The following is a 21,872-nucleotide window of genomic DNA, read 5'->3' as shown; positions in this document are numbered from 1 at the left end:
TTGCTGGACTAAAACAATTAATGTTTGTTTAATTGAATACGAGACCTGTATTTATCATTGTTTTATTTATTATTCAAAATTATTATTTGTCCAGATGTACACACCGTTTGATTTTGAAAACTTATTTTACGAATCATCAATTTTATGAATTGCTTGTTACAGTTGATTTGTGAGTTGAAAGTTCCAGCATGCACATTAATAATTTATAAGATAAAAGATGTTCAGTTTGTAGTAAAATATTTTTATTTCACCATTGTTGTTTTTATGTTACCATAGTGACAAAACTAAAACTGAGCAAATTAAAAGCCACAACATTTAGCATGGCGTATACATGCTGTCAACCGAGTAGTTTGGATTGTTCGCTGTATGGCGTGAATTCTCGTCTCGTTTTTCATCCAATTTCTGTAACCGTTTCTTCTTGGACTGTTTGTACGCATTCCAAATGCGTATTGTCTTGTCCCATGAGGCCGATATATACTGTGTATGTATAAAGAAAAAAAAAAAAAGTTACTAAAGTTTAATGCATTTAGTTTTGGAGACACTACGTATGTTTTCATTGTTCAAAAACAGGACATATAAATAGTTTTACCTGGTTTCTATCTGGGATGTGGATGATGCTACGAACTGAGTCACTGTGTCCAATATTGGTCTGCATTAGTTTAAATGTTTGAGAGTCGTAAACTCTGAAAAGGAATATTTATATAATTTTAAAATTGGTGTGGTACATAAAAATAGTTTTTAAAAAAGTAGTAGTAAAAGAATGTTAAGGTTTTCATTTAATATATTTTAGAAATGTAGTTAATGTTATACTCTATATTTCAAAATTAGAAAGTAAAATTATGCAAAAATTAAACTCTTTCATTATTTCAGTTTCCTATTCTAATTAACAATTGCATTAAAGTATAGTAAAAATAATTCATTGCATTATAAACAAAACTGTTTATTGAAAATGTTCTTGAATAAAAGTTGCATCTGCATACTATAATAGGGAGGTTTCGCAACCTTACGAATATGATAACGAAAACGGATACGTCACGCATTTGTGAAACTTTTGAGCTGATCCCATGATTTCATATTCGTAAAGCGTATTCGTGTTGACGAATATCACCAGTCATATTCGTAACTACAAAACGAGTATAGTTTTTGATCTATTTTGCATTTGAATCAGGAATGATTCATGATTATAATATAATTATAGATTTATTGAAAGTAATTTACTAAAGTAATTTACTAAAATGCCAGCTCAATTTTGATAAATAAATCGCATTGATGTTACGCTAGGCCTAGGCAACCAAGCAACAAATACCTGCACTTTGCTCAAATTTACCGCAGTCATATTTTGGACGGCCCTCAATATTTCATTGCCATGCGAAACAGATTTTTACTGGCTTACGAAAACGAATACGTGCGCGTGACGTATCCGTTTTTGTTATCGTATTCGTAAGATTGCGAAACCTCTCTATTTTTACATACAGTATCACCAATCATTGGTGAAGATCTGATGAAACATAACAGTACGTCTGTACTGTACTGTACTTTAGTTCAATTTCTACATCCACAGTTAATAGTATAGAGAGTTTGTTTCTCTTTTATTTTGTGTTTGTTATGAATAATATTTCTGAAATAAATGTTGATTAATGAATGGTTTAATTCTAGTAGTACTAACTTGATTGTGTTCTGCACTCCAGCCACTATGCTGCCGTTCTTCAAGTCAATACACAGTGCCAACACTACTCCATGAGTTGCTAAGATCTGATCACATGTCATGCCATCCTCACTCTTTACATAAACAAAAGTAAAGTTGGTTTATGAATAATAACATGATATTAATTATTACATGCATGCTATTTTTCATAGCATAGTAGTTGGAGATGATGGCATACAAAAGCCAAGAACTCTGGCTTCAGAGTGAAAAGTTGTTTCTCTTTAAAGTACAGTATACCATGCACCCAATCACCCTTGTAGTTTCCACTCCATGTTTAGATAAGATCATGTTCTATTTGTACAGTTAATATTGTTAATTATTGATTTAAATACAGTAGCCTACAGTAAATATAAATTACTGTACAGTAGGTAATAATATTCAATTTGACAATGTATATTTACCCAAATCCTAATAGTGCCGTCTTCAGAGCCTGTGATCCACTTATCTGTAACCTTATTCCATCTAACTTGAGTGATTTCTGCATCATGACCTTGAAGAGTGTTGCACAAGGTCATGTCACTGCCAACTTCACTGAACTTGCGAATGTACACCATCTTATCACTTGAAGCATACGCAAATTCATTCCTATGCATAATCAAAATAACATTACGATTTGTAAATGTACATGCAGACAGGTTGGCACTAACTAGAAGTTCTCCAGACTACTGCAAAGTATCCTGCAATCTATTGTGGGGCAATATGCGATGACAATGAAGAATGTTGGTAGAATTAGTCCTCATGACATACCTTTTTGGACAGTACGCCATATCAATGACAATACCATCACAGGCTAACTCCTCATCATTTGAGTTGTTTGGTGATGTGTTTCTGAATGTGTCATGGAGGCTAAAAATAGAAGCAATAGTATAATTATTGAGATATTTCATTCAGGTTTTTTTCTAAATATTTAACATGTTATATTGACCAACAAAACAACTTTTTATGTATTATGTTTTTTAACCTAAATTACCTTGCTTTTTCTAAATCCCATATACAAATACGTCGATCCCAACCAGATGATAGCTAAATATAAAAATAAATAACATACAGATTAGATATATATTAGAAAGTGGAAGATTCAGTTATAGGCAAAATTGTGTATTTCTTTAAACATTGTATACTGTAGAAATAACAAGTTTTGTTTATTACTGTAGGTTGGGAGATATTGCTTTTAAAGAATGAGGCAACCAGTGTTATAAGACAATCTAGAAATTTGTCAGCTTCTTAAGCCTAATAAGCGTCGTTTTACCAAATAAACTCCATATTAGCTATGTGCTGCGATAATCTGTCATGTCGGTACCACAACATGAGACTCTATTATGCAAATATGCCTTGTTAAAATCATTGTTGTTGAGAACTAAATAGCGTAATAAAGTAAATAAAAAATTTTTAAAATCTTAAATATATATATTTGACAAAAATCTTTTAATTGAATGTACTCAATGTTTTCTTTTCGCAGGTTAGTGGTTTAGAGAGAATTCACTTTTATGTCGGGCTATCAGCCTGACACAAAAGCCCCATGCCCCATGGTTATTATTATCATTATTGTACCATTGTCTATGTACCTCTTTTTTTCTCTTTGAATATTGATGTATATGTATTGATATAATATATACAAAAAAATAAATTTAAAAAAATAAATAAATTGTATTTTCTGACACAAACTTGAAATGGAGTCGGATCAAAGCAGATGTAAAAGACCTGGCCCTTTAAGCACTGTTTTTTAAGAGTTGTATTTTCTTACAAGATATGTGCTGTGATATCCATTATCCCTGCCAACCAGTACCATACTTGTGATGCAGTTATTGTGACCAGTAAGAACGTTCTTACATATGAACCCAGCAACTCGATTTGTCACTGAATCTTTTTCCTGTATTCAAGAAAATAATTGTTAAAATTTGTGATTAGTTTTCATTTAAATATTAGCGTTTATAGTTCTTTTAACAGGCGTGTTTGCTAGAAAAAAATGTGTTGAATCCATGCTACCCACAATTCAATACAAACTGTATTGGGTGAAAACTTTGATGTTTTGAGTTGTTACTCTATTGTGTTTTAAATCAAGATTTGACTGTTCTACTGCTCAATAATAATTGGTTATTTCAAACCTGTAGAATCAGAAAGTAAGTTTAATTTCAATTGATCACATGGACATGATTTCACAGCCCTTAGTGCAGTTTTTGAGAGGTCAGGCATTATAGTGTGTAGTCAAACTTGTACCTGTATTTCAATTGATCACATGGACATGGTTTCACAGCCCAGTTTAGTGCAGTTTTTGAGAGGTCATGCATTATAGTATGAATAGTCAAAATTGTACCTGTATTTCTTGATCGCATCTGTTGATCAACAGTTCTGAGTCGTCATTTAACAGTATGGCATATTTCTTTACTAAGTGTTCAAATCCAACTGGTTTCATACCCTTCAATGCATCTACTGCTGCGTCGTCAAATCCCCAACAATCTGATAAAATAAAATTACACATACTGGTCATGACAACCACTGGTATGATAATGGCCAGTCATTTATATAATATATTTTTATATTAATCATAATTTATCTGATACTTTTTTCAATATACTGTACTATACATGATTCTTATTATTAGATAGGCTTACTTAAATTGTTCATATGTCATTTGAAGGATATAAGATATCAATTTTCTCTTACATATGTTGCCATCTTCAGATGCTATTAATAGTAGATCCAGATATTCAACAAACAGAGCCTGTAGTAGAGCTGACTTGTGTTTGTCTACGACATTATTCTAAATAGGAAAACAATGAACAGGTTAGTTGATCCTAGCAGTACAGCCTTGCTATAGTGGCAGATCCAGGATTTTGCAATGACTGGCTAAAAATCATACTAAACTTAACCAAACTGCATTGCAGTGGGGAAAGTGGGGAAGAAGAGACTTCTAGGCCCCCTCTTGGATGTGTCCATGTTGCTAAGTTTATATGTTAACTCGTTCTGCTTCTTTTGGACACAATGAACTATAGAGTATAGCAACTTACTTGGTTGAGTGTTCTGTCGTGTTGGGTGTTTTGAGTTGGTCGTCCGATTGCCCGTAATGTTTGTTTGGCAGCTGCTTGTCTTTTAATGTTTTTGATTTGTGCTAATTTACTGTACGCTTCTGACATTGGAAATACTTCTTTACTGTTGAAATTAAACATTTTTGTAATAATCATCATGTTAGAGTTTGTTGTAATTACGGCCTAGAAAAGAAACATGTTTTTCTATGCTGCTTAGGTGTCAGCCATATTTGTTTACTGAGATTTTCAAGCATCTAAAACATAAAGTGCTGTTGTGGCTCTTACCTGTACATAAAATGATTTGATTGTAGTCTTTCCCACTTGTGAACTTCTCCATCGTTACCACCACTGAATATTAAGATTGGAACCTTTTTGGCTAAAATACAGAAAAGGTGACAGATATGGGTACTTATTGATCTCGGTATTCTATCTTAAAATCTGGATCTTGTTTTCTAATTAACACCCACCAAATCAACACCTGTAGATGCAAAAAGTAGATTACCATAGCCAGACCACTGGCTGGAACAATAAATGCTCTGTAGTACTGTATAATGTAGTTAACATGGAACACAACACAATAGTCAAATCCATAACAATGATCAATATAAGGAACAAAAATAATTATTGTTATACTTACTGTAAGTAAGACATTCCACAGCATGTTTGCATTTTAAGGCAGTGATGCAAGCAGATGGGTTGTACTTCCAAACTATCAAATGTCGCCGACTTGTACTAGCTATTAAAGACAATAAATTGGCAACATACATGTATAACTACTATACAGATATCTACAGTAGAGATCGAAGGCCTACTAATCAACTTTGAATAAGTATATACATACTATAGCAATGAGTGTTATAATGTATTATATTTGATTTTGAATGTTTTCCAATTGTGTGAGTCTCTAAGTCTAGGCTTCAAGTTTTCTAGAGTTGTTCGATTTTGTCTGTTTCCTTTCCCATTTAGGCCCAGATTTACCTACAACTTGATGTAATTCTGGAAAGTATTTCAGAAGTTGAATGTGGTATTTCTCATTGGCCTCAGATTCTTGAAAAGTTCCTATAAAATCTGACACCTAGAAAAAAAAAATAAAATTGTTAAATATTCGTGACAGACGTTGACTGGATAATTTATATATTAAAAGGTTTAGATTATCACAAAACTTGAACCCAGTCTCTTCCTCCAAGTTCTCGGGTAGACTCGGTTAAACCATTTTATAATGTCTTACATTTTCTCCCGATTTTGGGTCGAAGAGGCTGGCAATTGGAGAGCCTCCTGCTACCCATAACGTCTTGTTTTTTGGCACATAACATATGTCAGTTACAGTTGAGATGAAGCCGTCCAATCGGTGAGTGAGTTTGCCATCTTGTGACCAGATCTTGACAACTTTGTCAAATGATCCCGTGATTAACCTAAAAAAAAGTAATAAAATAAAAACAGTTTTAATTAACTATAAAATACTATCCAAATGTAACTGAAATTGATTATTTTAAAAATAGGTAATTAATTTATTAATATTACACTGTACTAAGATCATTAATTTTACATTATTTTATATAATGAACTTTGTCACAGAACTGAGAGTTCTTAAAAATGTATGTGTATTACCAAGTATTGTTTTCCGTGTCTTTAACCAGAACCAATGTAGATATCCCTGCCTCGTGTGCTTTGTGATTTCTAAAAGAAAACAAACTTACTTTAAAAATGATAGATAAAAAAATGATACTAAAAATAAAATTGATTATGCTAAAATGAATAATAACTACTATACTCAAGGCATTTAGTTTTCAGTTTTCTCCTCCTGTACAAAGCTACAAGATTTTTAGCAGATTCCCGAATGTTAAAAAAAAAAAATTAAATGTTCACGATTTATAAATAATACAATTGCAATACAGCAGGGTAGGGAAAATAAAATGTACAGTAAATGACGATATATATATATATATTTGACCAACACCATAATAACAAACATAAAGTTAATAGTAAAAACAATTTCATCTGGTTTCAATGTGAATTAAATGAAAACAATAATCCTAATACGGTTGTTGTTTATCAATATGAATAAAAAGATAGGTTTGTTGACAATGTAACGAAACTGTCTTAGAAAATGTTTTTATTGATTTATATACACAAATTATTTATTTTAAAACGTTTGAAACCACAGTGGGCAATCAATTTCTAGATTAAATATACGATAAACATACATTCTACATGAATGGATTTTTTATTAAAAATAAATTAGTATTACCCAGCAGCCCAGTATTTATTATAACATATCTAAAGCATATTTAATAAATCCAAAAACCCAAAATCTAGTTTTTAATTGTAAATTAATATAGCTAAACCAGCATTTATTATTTAGTTACTCATTTCCCAAATCTTTTTAAGCCATTTTTTTATATTTTTTATTAAGCTTTGTTTGACTTTGAGAGTGACTCAAAACAGCTGAGGCTGACCTGCACATAAGCCACTAGTTTGATCAGGGAAGAGTTAAAGGCATGCGGCCACTGTGTTTGGGGTTCACAGAATTATACGTCCCCCTTTCCACCACACATCATGAGGCGACAACATCAATGCATCTGGTGATGTGCTGGAAACGACCCCAAAAGGCTGTGGCAGGGCCTTAGTGCTGAGGCAGGGAGAGCACATTTAACATCTTTTTTTTTATTTAATTTTTTTTTTAACCCGTATTCGATCTCGTAAATTTTAAGTTTGCCGCCCTCAATTTTAAAATAAATTGAATTTATATTTTCATCGCAGGTGTACGAAACGGTTTGGTATGCCGTGCGTTGTTATGCAATGGTTGTGCAGGTGTAGTGGGAAAGATGGTATTGTTAGTCATTCGCGGTCAACACGCCACACTGTTAAATTTTGATTTTGTTAATGTTGCTACATTGGTAGCGAAAATGTCCGATTCATGCAAGATATTCTATTGTAAAATGTTATGAATAAACTTTTATGGTAGTTGGTGTGTATGGCCGCACCGTCCCCAGAATAAACATGTTTTAAACAGATAGTTTGTCTTCGATGGTTCTTGTATGGAGATAATGGAGAGTAAAATAAGATCAAATATGGAACATTGGCAAAGATGCCGATTGTTAGACCAATTTCGAAGCTTAGACTAATTCCGCCGCTGGGTAGGCCTTATACGAAGTCGAGTTTTAAAGTAGAAAACCCCACCTAAAATTTTGAAGTCGCATCTGGATAGTTGAAATTTTAACATTATCATAATTATAATAGGTGATTATGTATAGTTATAAGTATAAGTGCAATTCTTGGCTCTATTTTCATTATTAGCTCTGCCCCAACCATGGTGGGCTAGTACTGGAGACTTAATACTTAATTTCATATGTTAATGATAGGAGCACTTTCCGATGACAAGCTCTATTGTCCCTGGTGAGTCTTATTAATAGTTTGTTTCATATAATTTAAAATCATGTAAAGTGCCATGTTTTGGGGGCGGGAACCTATGCAGCTCTATTTTTCAAAATTATCTTTGCTCAGCCCCAAGCATGGTGGGGTACTGAAGAGTCTTATACCATGTTTGAAAAAAATAATAGATGTCATTTCCGGAGACCTTGCAGCTCTATTTTAAACAGTTTGGTATGCCGTGCGTTGTTATGCAAATGAGTTTGTGCAGGTGTATTATGGGCAAGATGGTATGTTAGTCATTCGCGGTCAACACGCTACACTGTTAAATTTTGATGTTGTTAATCTTTACATTAGAAGATTGTTCAAACCATGTAAATAAAACATTTTCCGGCCGGGAACCTATCAGCTCCCCTCTTTTAGTTTGCAAAAGTAATCTCGAAAAGAATGGATGGAAAATAATGCCATGCAACTTTGTTTCTGATTTTAAAAAAGGTTCACTTGTTTAGGCCTGACATTTACAACCCTCAAAATATCTCTCTTTTAAAATAAAAGAAAAACAATATTCATTATTTTATTTATTTTTTATTTATTTTTTTTTTTATTAAAAAAAAAAGTATCCGTAGAGGTTCGAACCCAATCTACTAGAGCTGAGACCACCTAAACCTGAGCATTACCAGTTAGGCCACAAAGTAGTACATGACTGAACAGCTGATAATAGTCTATTTATACGTGTATTACGTAATTCATGAGTACGTCATAACTATCATATTAACCTTCTTAAAACCAAAATGATCAGTTAGCTCAGTCGCCTGAGCGTCGTGTTGACAACACGTATGTCGTGGGTTCGATTCCCACGCTGGTCGGTGGAATAGAGTTAAAGGCATGCGGCCACTGTGTTTGGGGTTCACAGAATTATACTTCCCCCTTTCCACCACACATCATGAGGCGACAACATCAATGCATCTGGTGATGTGCTGGAAACGACCCCAAAAGGCTGTGGCAGGGCCTTAGTGCTGAGGCAGGGAGAGCACATTTAACATCTTTTTTTTTATTTAATTTTTTTTTTAACCCGTATTCGATCTCGTAAATTTTAGGTTTGCCGCCCTCAATTTTAAAATAAATTGAATTTATATTTTCATCGCAGGTGTACGAAACGGTTTGGTATGCCGTGCGTTGTTATGCAATGGTTGTGCAGGTGTAGTGGGAAAGATGATATTGTTAGTCATTCGCGGTCAACACGCCACACTGTTAAATTTTGATTTTGTTAATGTTGCTACATTGGTAGCGAAAATGTCCGATTCATGCAAGATATTCTATTGTAAAATGTTATGAATAAACTTTGATGGTAGTTGGTGTGTATGGCCGCACCGTCCCCAGAATAAACATGTTTTAAACAGATAGTTTGTCTTCGATGGTTCTTGTATGGAGATAATGGAGAGTAAAATAAGATCAAATATGGAACATTGGCAAAGATGCCGATTTTTAGACCAATTTCGAAGCTTAGACTAATTCCGCCGCTGGGTAGGCCTTATACGAAGTCGAGTTTTAAAGTAGAAAACCCCACCTAAAATTTTGAAGTCGCATCTGGATAGTTGAAATTTTAACATTATCATAATTATAATAGGTGATTATGTATAGTTATAAGTATAAGTGCAATTCTTGGCTCTATTTTCATTATTAGCTCTGCCCCAACCATGGTGGGCTAGTACTGGAGACTTAATACTTAATTTCATATGTTAATGATAGGAGCACTTTCCGATGACAAGCTCTATTGTCCCTGGTGAGTCTTATTAATAGTTTGTTTCATATAATTTAAAATCATGTAAAGTGCCATGTTTTGGGGGCGGGAACCTATGCAGCTCTATTTTTCAAAATTATCTTTGCTCAGCCCCAAGCATGGTGGGGTACTGAAGAGTCTTATACCATGTTTGAAAAAAATAATAGATGTCATTTCCGGAGACCTTGCAGCTCTATTTTAAACAGTTTGGTATGCCGTGCGTTGTTATGCAAATGAGTTTGTGCAGGTGTATTATGGGCAAGATGGTATGTTAGTCATTCGCGGTCAACACGCTACACTGTTAAATTTTGATGTTGTTAATCTTTACATTAGAAGATTGTTCAAACCATGTAAATAAAACATTTTCCGGCCGGGAACCTATCAGCTCCCCTCTTTTAGTTTGCAAAAGTAATCTCGAAAAGAATGGATGGAAAATAATGCCATGCAACTTTGTTTCTGATTTTAAAAAAGGTTCACTTGTTTAGGCCTAACATTTACAACCCTCAAAATATCTCTCTTTTAAAATAAAAGAAAAACAATATTCATTATTTTATTTATTTTTTATTTATTTTTTTTTTTATTAAAAAAAAAAAGTATCCGTAGAGGTTCGAACCCAATCTACTAGAGCTGAGACCACCTAAACCTGAGCATTACCAGTTAGGCCACAAAGTAGTACATGACTGAACAGCTGATAATAGTCTATTTATACGTGTATTACGTAATTCATGAGTACGTCATAACTATCATATTAACCTTCTTAAAACCAAAATGATCAGTTAGCTCAGTCGCCTGAGCGTCGTGTTGACAACACGTATGTCGTGGGTTCGATTCCCACGCTGGTCGGTGGAATAGAGTTAAAGGCATGCGGCCACTGTGTTTGGGGTTCACAGAATTATACGTCCCCCTTTCCACCACACATCATGAGGCGACAACATCAATGCATCTGGTGATGTGCTGGAAACGACCCCAAAAGGCTGTGGCAGGGCCTTAGTGCTGAGGCAGGGAGAGCACATTTAACATCTTTTTTTTTATTTAATTTTTTTTTTTAACCCGTATTCGATCTCGTAAATTTTAGGTTTGCCGCCCTCAATTTTAAAATAAATTGAATTTATATTTTCATCGCAGGTGTACGAAACGGTTTGGTATGCCGTGCGTTGTTATGCAATGGTTGTGCAGGTGTAGTGGGAAAGATGGTATTGTTAGTCATTCGCGGTCAACACGCCACACTGTTAAATTTTGATTTTGTTAATGTTGCTACATTGGTAGCGAAAATGTCCGATTCATGCAAGATATTCTATTGTAAAATGTTATGAATAAACTTTTATGGTAGTTGGTGTGTATGGCCGCACCGTCCCCAGAATAAACATGTTTTAAACAGATAGTTTGTCTCCGATGGTTTTTGTATGGGGTTAATGGAGAGTGAAATAAGATCAAATATAGAACATTTCCAAAGATGCCGATTTTTAGACCAATTTCGAAGCTTAAACTAATTCCGCCGCCGGACTAGGCCTTATACGAAGTCGAGTTTTAAAGTAGAAAACCACACCTACAACTTTGAAGTCGCATCTGGATATTTGAAATTTGAACATTACCATAATTATCATAGGTGATTATGTATAGTAATAAGTATAAGTGCAATTCTGGGCTCTATTTTCATTATTATTAGCTCTGCCACAACCATGGTGGGCTAGTACTGGAGTACTTAATATTTAATTTCATATTTCCATGAATAAGTGCACTCTCCGGGGAGATAAGTATTTATCTTAGACAAACGCAAGTTATTAAAATAACTGATATGGCTTGAAACTAATTTTTATAGAGTACCGATATTTAACATAAATACCTGGAAGTTTGAAATATTTTTGAAGTATTTTCAGAAGTATTTTTCAAAATTCAAACATGATGTGGGTCCCGTAATTTCACCTATGTTACACTGTTTATAGATATACAGTACACTGTAGAGTATAGAGCATATATTCTATGACACATAATAGGCATCAATCAGCACCATAAGCATCATATCAGGTCACAGGATTGCATAAATCAATATTTTGCAGTAATATTCAACATACGTGCATGTTTTTTAAAAATTAAATATCAGTAAAATTATAAAAATGATCACCTAAAATTGGTCAAAGTGACGAATTAAATTCTTTTTGTATGTGACTATTTCGCTGTGCTCCACCACTGGTGCCAAATTGGATCCACTGGAGCACAGTGTATTAACATACGAAAATATATTGAAACTTAATTGGGTCCACTGGAGCACAGTTTAACATACGAAAAGATATTAACATTCAGTAACTTATTTCTAGTTTACATCACTGTGCTCCACTGGTACCAAATTGTGTCCACTTGAGCACAGTGTCTTAACATACGAAAAGATATTTAAACTTAAGTGACTTCAAATTAGGTCCACTTGAGCACAGTGTATTAACATACGAAAAGATATTGAAACTTAAATGACTTTATTTCTATTTTATATCACTGTGCTCCACTGGCGCCAAATTGGGTCCACTTGAGCACAGTGTATTAACATACGAAAAGATATTAAAATTTAGTGACTTTATTTCTATTTTATATCACTGTGCTACCCTGGTGCTAAATTGGGTCCACTTGAGCAGTTACCGTAGTACAATTTCTATTATTGAAGTTAATAAAGGCATAAATGGCGCTCCGTAGAGAAGTAGAGGATGCTCCAGTCGCCAGAATGACGCTCTGAATATACCTCTATTAGAGGTATATTCAGAGCGTCATTTCGACGATCGAGCATTCTCTACTTCTCTACGGAGCGCCATTTATGCCTTTATTAATTTCAATAATAGAAATAGTACTACGGTAACTGCTCAAGTGGACCCAATTTAGCACCAGGGTAGCACAGTGATATAAAATAGAATATCGTTTCGTATATACCCATATCACAAACTGACAAACAGAAACATCTTGGCATTCACATTGATTCAAATTTATCTTTTTCTTTTCATGTAAATAAACTCCGTTCCAAACTGGGCTTGTCAATCTCCATCTTATCGCCTGCCCGTCATTTCACACATCCATACTCCTCTATAACACTAAAATCCTCCCACACATTGACTATTGCTTTAGTTTTTGGGGAATCAGATCGAATATTGACCGAATACAGACCATTCAAAATAGAGCATTTCGCATTATCCTTAAAGCTCATCCTCTCACACCACGAACTCAACGTTTTGTATAGTATTGTAGGCTATATTTTTGTATTTAAGTACATAAATATTAAATATTTTTATATTTTTTGAACATAGTTCATCCGTTTCTCTTTTTCCATATATGTTTTTGACTGTCTGCATATGCTGTTTAGGGTCACCCTCACTAAATAAGGTTTAATAAATAACTAAATAAATAACTGGAGATTTAATATTTAATTTCATATTTCAATAAATATTTTTTCAAAATTGTCTTTGCTCAGCCCCAATCATGGTGGGGTAGTGAAGACTCTTATATATCATGTTTCAAAATACTATATGTGTCATTTATGGGGACCTTGTAGCTATTTTAAACAGTTTGGTATGCCGTGCGTTGTTATGCAAATGAGTGTGCACATGTGCTGTGGGAAAGATTGTATTGTTAGTCATCCGCGATCAACACACAACACTGTTCAATTTTTATTTTGTTAATCTTTTACATTAGAATTATAATTCTACCGTTACACATTATATTGTATTTTTAAATATCCGTTTCATGCAAGATATTGTATTGTAAGCCTACTAATATTATGTTGTGAATAAAAGTTTATGGTAGAATAAATAAATATGTTTTAAGCAGATCTTCGAAATTAAAGCATATGAAGTCAAGTTTTTTAAAACCCAATCTAAAATTCGCATCTGGATAGTTGAAATTTAACATTATAATTATCAAAGGTGATAATTGTAATTGTTTTCTAAATTATAGGAATATTAAAATTAGTAAGTAAGCTTTTGTGTGCTCGCTCTGTTGGTATTTCATAATTTTATTTTGTTGAATTACCGTCACGGCCGCGTGCATTGCATGTCTCACACTTGGGAAACAATCACCATTGTATGGCTGGTCCTGAAGACTTATATATTTCGTTTCATAATTCCCGGGGACTAAGCTTTCATTCTTAGCTCTGCCCCAACCATGGTGAGCATGGTGGTATTTAATTTCATATTTCAATAAATATTTTTTCAAAATTGTCTTTGCTCAGCCCCAATAATGGTGGGGTAGTGAAGACTCTTATATATCATGTTTCAAAATACTATATGTGTCATTTATGGGGACATTGTAGCTATTTTAAACAGTTTGGTAAGCCCTGCGTTGTTATGCAAATGAGTTTGTACAGGTGTAATGTGGAAGATGGTATTGTTAGTCCTACGCGGTGAACACGCCACAAAATTAGATTTAAAAGTTAAATTTTGATTTTGTTAATCTTTATTAGAAATTCAAATCATGTAAAGATACAATTTTCCGAGCAGGAATCTAGAAACTCCCCTCCTTTAGTTTACAAAAGTAATCTCGAAAAGAACCCCATGTGGAAAAGAAGCTTATCCACATATGATAAAAAATCCACTGGCGCCAAATTGGGTCCACTTGAGCACAGTGTATTAACATACGAAAAGATTGAAACTTGAGTGACTTTATTTCTATTTTATATCACTGCTCCCCTGGTGCCAAATTATGTCCACTTGAGCACAGTGTTTTATACGAAAAGATATTAAAAATTATTGACTTTATTTCTATTTTATATCACTGCTCCACTGGGACCAAATTGGGTCCACTTGAGTACATTGTATTAACATACGAAAAGATATTAAAATTTAGTGACTTTATTTCTATTTTATTTTTTTTATTAAACCTTATTTAGTGAGGGTCACCCTAAACAGCATATGCAGACAGTCAAAAACATATATGGAAAAAGAAAAACGGATGAACTATGTTAAAAAAATATAAAAATATATAATATATATGTACTTAAATACAAAAATATAGCCTACAACACTATACAAAACGTTGAGGTTTTTTTCTTTTGGGATTAAATATTTTTTTAGAGCAGACTTAAAATTATTTATTGTTACCGCATTTCTTAGTTTGGTGGGTAGCAAATTCAGGTATGTTGTTGGTGCTCTATAGATGAAGCTGTTCTTAAAAGTTTCAGTTTTAGGGAAAGGGACGAGACAAATTTCCTCTCACTGACACTTCGGGTACATCGATGATTTGGGGTATTGGTATTCCGGAGCAAGACAATTTGCAGACCTGTAGGCAAGGCAGCTCAGTTGTAGATGTATGGATCTTGGACTGTATGAAGATTTAAGGTAAATTATGTTAGTTCGTGGTGAGAGGATGAGCTTTAAGGATAATGCGAAATGCTCTATTTTGAATGGTCTGTATTCGGTCAATATTCGATCTGATTCCCCAAACAATACAGCAATAGTCAATGTGTGGGAGGATTATAGTGTTATAGAGGAGTATGGATGTGTGAAATGACGGGCACGCGATAAGATGGAGATGGACAAGCCCAGTTTGGAAGGAGTTTATTTACATGAAAAGAAAAAGATAAATTTGAATCAATGTGAATGCCAAGATGTTTCTGTTTGTCAGTTTGTGATATGGGTATATACGAAACGATATTAAAAGTAGTGACTTTTATTTCTATTTTATATCACTGTGCTACCCTGGTGCTATTGGGTCCACTTGAGCAGTTACCGTAGTAGTATTTCTATTATTGAAGTTAATAAAGGCATAAATGGCGCTCCGTAGAGAAGTAGAGAATGCTCGATCGTCGAAATGACGCTCTGAATTAATTATATATAATGCATATTGGCCCCTCGATTCTCTAGTAGGGGCCTAAATCGAGTTCGAGTAAATTGATTTTCGAGATAAAGAAACGATTACAATAATGAGTCGCCCCAAGGTATAAATAAGCATATAGGCCTAGGCCTATATAAATATAGGGGTAGGCCTAGCTAGGGCCTATTTATGTCCGCCCTCTGTTTATTATAGCCTAGGCCTAGGCCTATCCCAACTAGGCCTAGGGTAGGTACCTGCAACTTATGGTGACACGCCCCTTTTTGATGTCGCCAAAAAAGTGTGACCTGATATTCAGATCGCGCTGAAGGTCCTTTTTTTAAAAAAATCTTTAAAATTACTTCTGGTTGGATAATGATGACATTATTGGTACCAAAATGTCAACAGGGAGTTGTTCTACTGCTGGGAATTTTTTTTTCTTTTTTCTGATGTTTATTTCATGAGTTACAACGATTCGAAAATATACCTCATCAAAACACGTCTTTTTTTCATAAAAAGTGAGTTAGTCCATTATTTTCATGTTTCAGTCCATATACTACATGCTATTACGATTATTTTGACATAAGTTTTGTGTATATTGATAGATGTTACAATGGAATTTTTAGATGTTGAAATTTTGTATTTTTTCCACATGTTTACCTAGGCCTAGCATAGCATAGGATGTAGTGTTACGCAGGGCCGGGATGTATCTCCCTGGTTAAAGAATAGGCCTTTGACGGTCTATGTCGACTCCTTTGTATACATAATATTCACTCTAAATATGTTTTAAAAAGTAGGAAATAAAATAAAACAATGTTTGATTTATAACATTCAATTATGTTTTGGTACTAAAGTTGTTAGAATACAGCGATTTTAAAAGATTGCAAATAAATATTTTTTATTAATTATTTATTTGTAATAATTGTCAGAGGGTAGGGAAAAAGTTGTTATAACGTAAATGGGTTTGGTTGTTGTTGAGAAGAGGTAGATTCATGTTTGGAAAAATAATAAATTTAAATAATAATTTTCAAACAATTTTTAAGAATATTGCACTTCATTGCCACACTTTTTTTTTCTTATGAATTGAAATGCCTATACTGATTTTTTATGAAAAAAAAACATTAAAAAAATTTAATTTAAAATTTAAGTTAAAAAACCATGTTGACGAATTTTAATTATTTTTGTGTTATTAAATTTCTATTTTTTTTCTTCATTTTTTGATGTATGACTCGATCTGTTTCAATAAGTTTGAATTTTCATGTTAGGTACCTACCTAGGGCTAGGCTAGGCCTAGCACTTTCAAACGGGACAAACTTGTGGTCCGACTATTACTACCGGCTAGGCCTACCTAGCTAGGCTAGACAGTCACATAATACCATACCATTTATCATATACTTGTAAGTAAATGTACTGTGTATATCATTGAATTTGTACGATTTTGAGTTGTATTTTGTGCACACTACCATTTCGTAGAGTCTTCTTTGGCTTTTGCGCGTGCGGTCTTCTCTCTGCATACTTAGCTTTAGACCCATCAGTAGAAGGCGACATTAAAACAAATATACATATTTTTGTTTTTGGAGATTTAGATTTTTTTATTTTGTTTTTGGTTTGTTTACGATTGTTTTCGGATGTTTATGGTTGTTTTCGGTAATTAGCCTGACCCGGCATAGGTACAAGTTTTGTAATGAAAATTGAAGGGTCCACAAGTTTATTTTAAATGTTTTATAGCACAAACTTGATACTGATAAATTGCAAAAATCAGTTAAATAATAAAGTTTTTTCGAATCTTTCTTACCTTTTTTCTGTTAATGTTTTTTTATATTCTGGAGCATGTTTGAAAATGTTGTGATTCTTAACAAGGCAGCTTGAATACAAATACATCGCCATAAGATTTTTTTCTTTTTCTTAACTATTTCGGATTCACATGTTCAGTGTTCACTCCAAAAAAGGTGAGTAGTTCAATTAACAAAATAGTGGTCCAATTGGTTTATCGACCACGTAACTTTTTAAAGTGTCATGTTTGGTTTAATAATTTAGCGATTGTGTTTCTATTTCAGTGTTTTGTAGCTGTGTATTTTCTAATGATACTGCTGAATATTACCATAAATGGTCAGTTGTTTTTTGTTACTTAGTACGGTGTACTGTAAATTATTTGTCATATTACAATGTCACAGTTTTAGAAAATGTTTTGTTCAAGCCTTTAAACTGTTTAGATATTGCAGTATCAGATGACCAAATATAATCTCATGCTTGAATATAATCCTACCCTCTAGTTCAGTAGGCTTAATTCGGACACCAGACTTTGGTAAATCCCAATTGTTAGTGCAATCCAAGTATAAGCCACCCCTAACTTTTCCTTTTTTACTTTCCTCCTAATATCATACTCTCTACTAGAGACTGTCATGACTTTGTGTTCTTTAATTTGCATAGAGACCTATGGTCAATTTATAGTGGTATCTTTTAACCAGACAGCCAGGGAAGGTGATGCTGAAGTTGTGATAACTACTGCACCTGATGCAATAAAATGGGATATGCTAGATGGCAATTTATTTACCAATCTTGTAAATGATGATATGATAGAAAAGTGGCGCTTTAAGTTAAACGTAACAACTGCTGACTTAATAATCTTAGAACCAATGAGAAATGATTCTGGACAATTTCGATGTGAGATAGGAACAGCAAATGGATTGATTAAGAATTCAAATCTATCTACACTAACTGTATATTGTGAGTAATTGACATACTTAATTTTTATTTTATTTATTTATAAACATATTTCCACTGGATAACAATATCAACGTTGTCCCACAAATTCACAATTCACTTTTATTTCAGAACAAAGTCCATATCATAACACATAACAATATTCAATAATTAGATGTAAGTAAAGTAAAAACAAAAATAATCTATACCACATGTCGTACATAATAATGCCGTCGGAAAACCGTTGGTTTTCAACTAGGAGTGAAAAAAAAACAAACATTATAATGGCTATACTGTTACAAGTAAACATACGTAAAAGTATACATGAAATTATGTATACAGAAGTTCAATCCATTTTCTGTACAACTTTGAATCTTTTAGAATTCGAGAAAAAACACATGTTATTAAAGCTAATTTTTTCAATTTTTGTGGGGACATTGTTGTTTTTCAAAAGGTCCAGCATAAAACATTACAACACACATATATAATACAAAGTTTCTTAAAAATATTAAAAAATGTTAAAATTAAACAGTCTAAAATAATACTAAAATGTGAGAACCATACATTAAAAATACAAAATTATGATTAAAAATCCAAGTTAACAAAGATGTTCATAAAAAAGAATACACCACATAAAAAAGTACATTGAACAGATTTAAAATTTTAAAAAAGTATTTCCCTAGATAAAAAAAGTGTTTTTATAACTCGATTTGAACGCATTAATGGAAATTGAATTTTGAATGTCAAAATGTATGTTATTCCATATGTTTTCCCCTGCGACATTCAGTGATTGTTCTTTCATTTTATTCGTGTTTGGTATCAGGGGAACAACATTTAATGTCTCAGAAGCTCTCGTGTTATATCTATGTCTGACTTACACAGATTCCTAACATGATCATTCCACGTTAAATGTTCGTCAATTTCTACACCTAGATATCGAGTGTGCTTAGAATTTTCAAGCTTTTTACCATTTAAGAAAATATTAATATCACCATCTGGGCTAGAACGTTCCCTTCGAATTAACATAACTTTTGTTTTCTCTAGGTTTGTACTGAGTTTGTTGCCCTCATACCATGAATTGACATTATCCATAATAGTTTGAAGCTTTTGATTGATTTCGTTTGTTGAACTCCCATTAACATATTAGGTTCACCAAGAGTTATAGTGATTTTATCTTCTTTTTTTCAAGTCAAAAGGCATCCTTTCACACCATAAACAAATAAATCGCCTTTAAAAAAAATGAATCAATTCAAAATTTAATTAATAACTTAACTGTATTAATAAGACTAATACCCTTTCACATCGCCTAGCAAAGCTTGAGTTTACATACACCAGAGCTTATACCATGCAAAATCCAGCTGATGCCCCTCTGGAGTTTGCTAAGTCTCCTTAAAGGACTTTGGAATAATCACACAATATTAGCATTGTGTTGCAAGTTTAATGCTTCATTTACACTGAATATAAAATGAAAAGTTATATTTTAAGAATTTTTTTCTCAGACTTGGATCAACCACTTCTTAATGTGTCAGCAAGTGATATCTATGAAGGTCAATCAGTGACCTTTACCTGTAGTAAACCTGATGGTGATCCTATTCCTCACATTACTTGGTGTAAAGATGGACAGACAGTCAACACCGACAACCCTTCTAGATATGAGATTGCAAATAACAGTACAGAGTCAGTCCTTAAGATTAAATTAGCTTCTAAAGAAGATGGAGGGAATTATACATGCAAAGCAGAAAGTGATCAGTTTAAAGGAGATGATGCTAAGACAAGTGAAGGGAAACAGTTGATAGTATATTGTATGTAAACATAACTTTAAATATCAGTAAAGTAATTAAGACAGCTCTTAAATATGTTGATTTTCCTTGCGAGTTCAATTTGATTTTTAGTTAAAATTAGTTTGTGATTTAAGAATAGTCAACCCTTATTTAATTACGAAACAGCAACCCTTATTTAATTACGAAACAGCAAATTACTTTTTTTTTGTAAATAGAGAAAAAAAATTGTACAATACTATAAAGTATAATGATCTTTTTAATTTACAGCTTAAAATTTCTGGAAATATTTTTACATATTCTATAAACATTTTTTAGATATTGCTGTTACTTTTACATCTAAAGATGGTATTGCAACCTGTACAGCAGAGGGCCATCCCAAGCCATTATCAGTATTGATATTACAAGATGGAGAAGTGGTTAAGGAAGGAGAAAATACAGCAACTATAGAAATAGATGATGAGATATGTCAATCAAATCTTACATGTTATGCAGAGAATGGAAAGTTTAATGAAACAACAAAACTAGAAGACTGTAATACAGGTATATTATTAGTATTATTTCAGGTAGTTTAACTGTTTATGTAATGTATATTTAATGATAATAATTCTAAGCACCTTTCACATAATACCCCATTCATTTTTGATCAAACACGTATGGAAACATAAGTCCATAATGTTTCTTACAGCCAGTAATCAGTGCAGGTTTGTTTGTACTCATTTATAACAATGCGACAAACTTTGGGCTCAAACTCCTATCGTTCAACAAACTGTGTCACACGTTCTCATATTAAATATTGGTCCTATTTGCCTAAGGTTGCAAACAAGCCAAGTACAGATAGGTCTCAAACTTGCCACACAACAGTACATCTTTCGGAAGTGTAGGGGTTACCCTATAGTGTATCGATAAACACCATATTTAGAATTAAAGTTGTTCTGTATCCTCCACACCTGTACTCGATTCAGCCCAGTTACACTGATTTAATTTACCCACATTTATACATTTACAGTATAATTTTCATTACAATTGTGTTTAATGTTAATTCCCTTTTTGCTTAAAAGAAAATGTTTACATTGTGGATTAAATGAAGTAAGTGCAAAATCTATTTTGCCTACAGTACATCATTCCTTGTATGTTGTCTGATAACTATGCAAATTGTTTATGCATGGTATTTTCAATGTAAGTGTAACATTGGCTATGAATGTGATGTATTATTTATTGTTGTTTTTTATGTACATAGAATAGTTGCATAGCACTCCTCTTGTTGCACGATGAATACTTCTTAACACAAACAATTAGAAACTGTGCTTGTTATATTTAGAAAAAAAAAAATAAATGTAAATTTAAAATGATCATTGTTTACTTATAAACTGTACAGTATAAGGAAGATGGTTTGTTCATAGATTACCTGCATTTATGAATGAAATATTAGATTTTATATTATAGAGGTTGTAAGTTATGACTTATTTATATCGTAAATCAAAATGGGTGTGATTACCTAATGTTCCTGATCTCAGCTAATCATCCATTCGAAAAATCTCAAAAACAGAGCTAAGTTAAAAAAAGCTAACAAGCTATCAGACCTGTCACCTTGTCGATACAGTAAATCTTAAGTTGATTTTTAAAAAGTGTTACTAGACTTATGGATGGGTTGTATTAGGAGAAATTGCTATAAGAATGTTAAAATGTTGGAAAGACTTTGTATACTGGATAATTAGTTAATTCTAAAG

At 33.0% G+C, this 21,872-nt stretch overlaps 2 protein-coding genes across 2 annotated transcripts in view; one reads left to right on the top strand and one right to left on the bottom strand.

The window, feature by feature from the left end:
• LOC144849744 (uncharacterized) overlaps positions 1-21,872 on the top strand; it is a 143,774-nt gene that overhangs the window by 50,641 nt on the left and 71,261 nt on the right. Inside the window, exon 6 of the mRNA XM_078706773.1 lies at positions 20,461-20,685. Coding sequence (XP_078562899.1) covers positions 20,461-20,685 — 225 coding nt within the window. The remainder of the gene's footprint in view (positions 1-20,460; positions 20,686-21,872) is intronic.
• Positions 111-17,542, bottom strand: LOC144850457 (uncharacterized). Its single transcript, XM_078707740.1, has 16 exons — positions 17,457-17,542; positions 6,340-6,408; positions 5,960-6,143; positions 5,710-5,806; positions 5,369-5,467; positions 5,017-5,107; positions 4,714-4,855; positions 4,370-4,466; positions 4,020-4,162; positions 3,450-3,575; positions 2,676-2,728; positions 2,453-2,551; positions 2,107-2,290; positions 1,667-1,779; positions 590-683; positions 111-477 (listed from the first exon to the last, which is right to left on the bottom strand). The coding sequence occupies exons 1-16, from the start codon at positions 17,540-17,542 to the stop codon at positions 316-318; spliced, it is 1,839 nt and encodes a 612-aa protein (XP_078563866.1). The 3' UTR covers positions 111-315.

The sequence above is a fragment of the Antedon bifida genome, chromosome 8 (assembly GCF_963402885.1).
Source record: "Antedon bifida chromosome 8, ecAntBifi1.1, whole genome shotgun sequence".
Lineage (NCBI taxonomy): Eukaryota > Metazoa > Echinodermata > Crinoidea > Comatulida > Antedonidae > Antedon > Antedon bifida.
This window is presented reverse-complemented; position numbering and strand designations above follow the sequence as displayed.